The 6,176-nt window shown below is 48.7% G+C and overlaps 1 protein-coding gene across 1 annotated transcript; it reads right to left on the reverse strand.

Annotated features, from left to right (window-relative positions):
- Nucleotides 1-434: 434 nt before the first annotated feature.
- Nucleotides 435-1,385, reverse strand: LOC102013215 (olfactory receptor 12-like). Its single transcript, XM_005411242.1, has one exon. The coding sequence runs from the start codon at nucleotides 1,383-1,385 to the stop codon at nucleotides 435-437; it is 951 nt and encodes a 316-aa protein (XP_005411299.1).
- Between the last annotated feature and the right edge of the window lie 4,791 nt (nucleotides 1,386-6,176).

A 6,176-nucleotide genomic window follows, 5' to 3' on the forward strand; every position in this document is an offset into this window, starting at 1 on the left:
CTACAGCCTCTGAGGGTCCCATTGTAAGATGCTCAGGGAGGATTTCCTGGCCACATAGATGCAAGATTCAGTGATGAAGGAAGTGAAGAGGATCATCCAGATTATCAAATCCTAATGTTGACGCTGGTTCCCATACCTGGCTTCAAGCACTCTCTGCTTAACCCTCTGCCGCTGTGTTACCAAGCTATGCAGGATTTGGGTTTGCTCTGTCTCTGTACCACCATTTATCTAGTGGCAAAGAGCATGCTGTATGCATACTTAGTAAAACCTGGTTTATGATATGCATTCAAGGATTGAAAGGTGGATAGAAGGACAGATGAAAGAATAAAAGAAACAGGAGCAAAATTGACTCAAAACACACAAACTGCCTTTGTGTTAAGCAGTATGCTTTTCCCCACGCCCTTAGGATGCTGTCTTTCACCAGACACTGACCCTCACGGGACCTTCTGTCTCTGTCCCAGCCTCCGCAGGGCATCCTTCACGTCCTTGTTCCTCAGACTGTAGATGAGGGGGTTGAGCATCGGGATGACCTGGGTGTAGAAGATGGAGACCACCTTGCCCTGCTCCATGGACTCCACAGCTCCTGGCTGTCCATATACAACAAAACCTGCTCCATAAAACAAGCACACTGCCATCAGGTGGGAGCCACAGGTGGAGAAGACCTTGTGTCTCCCGGACCCAGAGCGCATCCTAAGGATGGTCACTGTGATGTAGCCATAGGAAGTCAAGATCCCGATTGTTGCACCCAGAAGAACGAAGCCGCAGATGCTGAACGTGACCAGCTCATTGAGAGCCGTGTCAGCGCAGGCGAGCCTGAGAAGTGGGAGCACATCACAGAAGAAGTGATCGATGCGGTTGGAGCCGCAGAAGGGAAGCTTAAAAGTGAGGCTGGTCTCCACGAGGGAGTTGAGGCAGCCTCCGCAGTAGGAGCCCAGCACCAGGAGAGTACAGACCGTGTGGCACATGGTCACGGGGTAATGCAGGGGGCTGCAGATGGCCACGAAGCGGTCATAGGCCATCACAGCCAGAAGCAGAGCCTCTGTGGTACCGAGGAGGGAGAAGAAAAACAACTGTGTTGCACAGGCTCCAAAGCTGATGACTTTAGAGGAAGAGAAGAAGTCAGCCAGGGCTCTGGGGGCGAAAACCGACGAGTAGCAGAGGTCCAGGAAGGACAGGTTCTTGAGGAAGAAGTACATGGGGGAGTGCAGGCGGGCCTCCAGGGTGATGACTATGATCATGGTGAGGTTGCCCAGGACACTCGCCACATACAGGGCCAGGAACACGGCAAAGAGCAGGGCCTGTGTCTCCACACCTCCCCGGAATCCTTCCAGCACAAACTCCCGTAAGGGCACGGTGGAGAAGTTCCCAGGTCTGTGGGTCATCATAGCCTGAGCTGGGACAGTGGGGCAAAGAGGACAGTAGAGGCTGTGAGCGAGGGCTGGTCACAGCCGCACAGTCGTGCCTTACAGAGCGTGGACTCATGCACGCACGCTGCTCACTGACGGAAGGGCCGCCCCCTGCCTGGTTCTCCTTCCCACTGAGCTCTCCCTCACTTGAGTGGGGCAGTGTCTATGGTTTACTTAATTCATGATTGTGTGCTGATCCCTCCTAGTGTATGAACTGAGCATGCTCTGGGGATGAAATAAATGTGCAGAGCCGAGAGACCCTCCATGCAGGAAAGCACTGGGGCATTCTTGTGTTCACTCCTTAGCAGCTTCCCTGCTCCTCCGTCTCCTCAGCAGCACCACTGCGCACTGCCCCATCCCACACTGCCCAGGTCTCAGCTCCTCACTCCGGGTGAGAGGACGTCTGCCACCAGGCCTGTGCTGGGTGCTGTCCCCCTGCAGGCTGGGTGTAGAACAGTGGGCAGAGGCCTCCTGGGCAGAGGCCTCTGTCTGCCTCCTCTGAGGACTCTCAGCCACACAGTGGAAAATCTGGGTCTGACACTTGGCCACTGTGGTGTGCAGCTAGCTATCGGGGGCTTCCTGCCAGCATCCAGATGCTGGCCATCTCGTGGACAGAGAACATCCGAACCGCCTGGTTGGAGGGCAGTAGACAGTGTTCCAACAAGCTGGGGAAATGCACACACCCTGTCTGACCTCACTGCCATCTCTGTCCCTAGACTGCCATCTGGTCTGGGGACTTGGACAGAAATTCTCTTTAATTTTGAAATAAGTCTGGGATATTCTTGAGGCTTTTCTGTTCTCTGTCCTTGTCATGGCACAGCCAGAGCAGTGGTCACTGCATGGGTTCCACAAGCAGCTCTGCTGGTCACCCACAGGTGTCACGAGGTTGCTGTGCTGAAGACCCTGGCCAGGAAGGGAGGAGAGTCAGCTGCATCTCCTCACCTGTCCAAGGCCCATTCCCTACCTGTTCAGAGCCCACATTTGCCTGCCCAGGGCCCAGCCACACACAGTACCCACAGAGGCCCCTCTGTCCTTTGCATTCACTGAGTGGCTGACTTTCCCACTGTGAGCATGGTGACTCTCAGTGAAGTGTTTCTGTGGGCATTGGGTTGACAGTTTCTCCTCACACACACACACACACACACACACACGCTGGTGGTGTTGGTACAAACTACGCAAGCCACCTCTGTGGTGAATTGAAAATACGTGAAATGTTGTCCCCAGACCAGTTCCCTGACTGACACTGGGGGAGTGACAGGCAAGGACATCCCAGCTTGGAGCAGATGCCGTGACATCCACAGGCACCAGCAGATTGAGAAGCTGCCCATGGCCTGAGGAGGATGCCCTGCTGCCCCAGAGTGGGTGGCCTCAGGGTGATGGGCTCCTGTCCTTGCTTTGGCTTTGCCCCTCGTGTGAACCATCTGGTCCTGAGCCAGCAGCGTCACCCGGGTCTGCAAACTGGTTAGAATTCAGAGCTGCTGCCCAATTGCAGGCAGAACTGGAATCTGAAATAGCAGGGTGCACCGAGTGTCTATCCGAGTTAGGGATTTCTGTCAGGGAGTGGCTCACAGGCACCACTTCTGATGAGCAGGAGCTGAGGCCAGGCCCACCCCAGAGGAGGGTGCTTACTGCTGTGCCTGCCAGGAACAGTCCTCAGTGCTCACCGTGTACACAGCACTGCTGTCTCCTACACCCATGACCTACTCCCAGTGCATCTGACCTGGGATGCATTCACCTTACCTTCTCTGGGTGAAAGGCAGGACTCTCTGAGACCACACAGCTACACCTGGGTGCCCTTTTCTGGACTTACTTGTGCTGCAGCTAAGGAAGTGGACAGTCTAGTTCTAGTTTCTGGAGCAGGAAGGAGTGGGGGCAGAAGTGGGCACCTGTGGTCTATGGAGAAGAACCTGGCTCTCCCTGTCTTGGGTTCTGCTTCTTTGTGGAAGAGGAAGGGGGGGCTCTGCCTCTTGTCCTGTCCCACTGGGCTGGTAGTGTATCAAGGGACCTGCCCTTGAGGTCACATTGCTGGGAGGGTTCTCTGCACCATGTAGCACTGGGACTTGGGGTCTCCAGTGACCAATTAGGGAGGCTCTGGACCTCAGAAGTGCTCTGGTACTCCAGTTACCCAGGCTGTAGGAGCTGCAGTGCCGTGGCCAGTATTCATGTTTTCATCTTCCCCTCCCATGGCGTGGCAGGAGGCCTGAGTTTCTCAGGGATCCCAGGGGAGACCATGAACACAGCACACACAGCTTGGAAAGACCTTGTGTCCAATGTCCCTAATTAGACTGGTCTCCCTGGGGCAGGATGCAAGTGGAACATTCTGGCCCCTAGCCATCTCCTCTTGTACTCCATTCTGCCATGTAGCTGTGAGGAAGAAGGTGTGGGCAACAGCAAATCCCACTGTACCCAGAATCAATACATGGAAAGAATCCTACTTAGACATGGTGTGTAATCTTTTTGATGATTTGTTGCATTCTGTTTGCCAGTATCTTGAGGATTTTTGCATCTATATTAATTAGGGAGATTGGCCTGTAGCTCTTTTTTGGTTGGATCCTTCTCTGGTTTTGGTATCAGGGTAATACTTGCTTCCAGGAATAAGTTTGGGAGTATTTCTTCCCTCTCTATTTCACTGAAGAGTTTGAGGAGTAATGGCATTAGATCCTCTCTAAATTTCTTGTAGAACTCAGCTGTGTATCCATCAGGACCTAGGCTTTTCTTTGTTTGTTGGTTTTTAATTAAATTTTCAATTTCATTGACTGATATTAGGTTATTAAGAATTTTATATCTTCTTGATTCAACTTTGGTAGTTCACATGCATCTAGGAATCTGTGCATTTCATTTATGTTTTCTGTTTTTTAGAATAAAGTTTCTCTAAATATGTATTGATGATCTTCTGGATTTCTGCAGGATCTGTTATGATTTCACCCTTTTCATTTCTTATTGCATGAATTTGATTGTTTTTCTTTCCTTTTGTTGATAAGGTTGGTGTGGTGGATTGACAACTGGTGGTCAACTTGTAATTCCAAGCTGAACTAAGTCAGTTGGGTGCTGGGTGTAGGAGGACCACTGGGGGATTGTTGCCAGCAGCACAACAGGCAGAACTGGAGAAGAAGTTTAGAGGCTGTTAGGAAGGCTGGTAGAAGCTGTTGGGTGCTGTTAGAAGCTGTGAGGAGTGGTTTGTTCTCTTGGAGGACCTTGTCGTGCTGGCTTTCCTGATGAACTAGGCTGTTCTCACTGTCCAAGGAGCTCAGGTCCTTGTTGTTGCTAAGAATGGCTTTGGTTCACTTTGGGGGAGCACTGGTCCTCACTTTGAGCATCATTCCCAGGTTCCAGAGGGGAAGATGATGCACTGCTCAGTCTCCTGGAGAAGCTTGTCACATTGGCTTTCCTGATGGGAACTCAGCTTTCCTCATCATCAGAGGAGCTTGGGACCTCACTGTTGCTGAGGATGGCTGTGGTACTTTTTGGGGGAAGCTCTGATTCTTACTTTGAGTATCAATTCCTAGCTCCAGTGCAGATCCCTCAGCCTGCTAGCACAGATCCTTCATCCCGCTGGCAGAAACTTTCTAGCCTCTACCACTGACTTTTGGGCCTTCCCAGTGCAGATCCATGAAACAGGCCTGCATGAGACATTGTCATGGGCTCTTGGCTTCCAGTTGGATTTGTGGGAGGCATTGTTATGGGCTGTACGTCTTCAGCTGGACTCATGCAGTAGTGACTGTGGGATCCAGGCCCTCAGATGGATTCTTTTGTCTTTACTGTGTGGACAGATTTCCTGCACTTTCTTTTTGTATATGATTCTTAGGGTAACTATTATAAATAATCTTATAAAATACGTGTCCTGTGTTGCATAGTTCCTCTTGCAAAACCCCAAACCACAACAGTTGGCTAAGGGTCTATCAATTTTATTTAATCTTTCCAAAAACCAACTCTTTGATTCATTGATTTTTTTGTATTGTTTTCTTAGTTTCAATTGCTTTAATTTATGCTCTGATCTTTATAATTTCTTCCCTCATATGAGCTTTGGGCTTGGGTTGTTATTTTTCTAGAAGTTTGAGTTTCAACATTAGGTTGTTATTTGTGCTCCTTCTGTTTTCCTGGTGTTAGAGTTCACTGCTATTAATTTTCCTCATATGACCGCTTTCATTGCATCCCACAAGTTCTGGTATGTTGTATTGGCATTATCATTTAATTGTAGAGACTGTTTAATTTCTTTTTTAATTTCCTCTGTGACCCATTTGTTGTTAAATAGGGTATTATTTAATTTCCATGTATTTATGGAGTTTTTGTGATTTCTTTTGCTATTGATTTCTAATTTCATTGCACTATGGTCAGATAATTTCAATTCCTTTGCATTTACTTAAACATTTTCTGTGGGATAGTATGTGGTCTGTTTTGAAGAATGTCTCATGTGCAGCTAAGAAGAATGTGTACTCTGAAATTATGGGGTGGAACACTCTATAGACATCTATTAAATCCATTTGTTCACAGGTTTGGTTCAGTTCTGACATTTCTTTATTGATTTTTTGTCTAGTTGATCTATCTATTTGTGATGATGGGGTGTTAAGATCCCCCATTACAACTGTGTTAGTGCTTATTTGATTTTTCATGTCCATTAATATTTCTTTTATATAGTTTGGTGCTCCCATATTGGATGCATATATATTTATGTTTGTAATCTCTTCTTAGAGTTCTCCCTTAACAAGAATGTAGTGATCTTTTTTTATCTTTCTTATCTGTCTTGGCTTGAAGTTCACATTGTCTGCAAAT

Source organism: Chinchilla lanigera, unplaced genomic scaffold (assembly GCF_000276665.1).
Source record: "Chinchilla lanigera isolate Chin_1 unplaced genomic scaffold, ChiLan1.0 scaffold00141, whole genome shotgun sequence".
Classification (NCBI taxonomy): domain Eukaryota; kingdom Metazoa; phylum Chordata; class Mammalia; order Rodentia; family Chinchillidae; genus Chinchilla; species Chinchilla lanigera.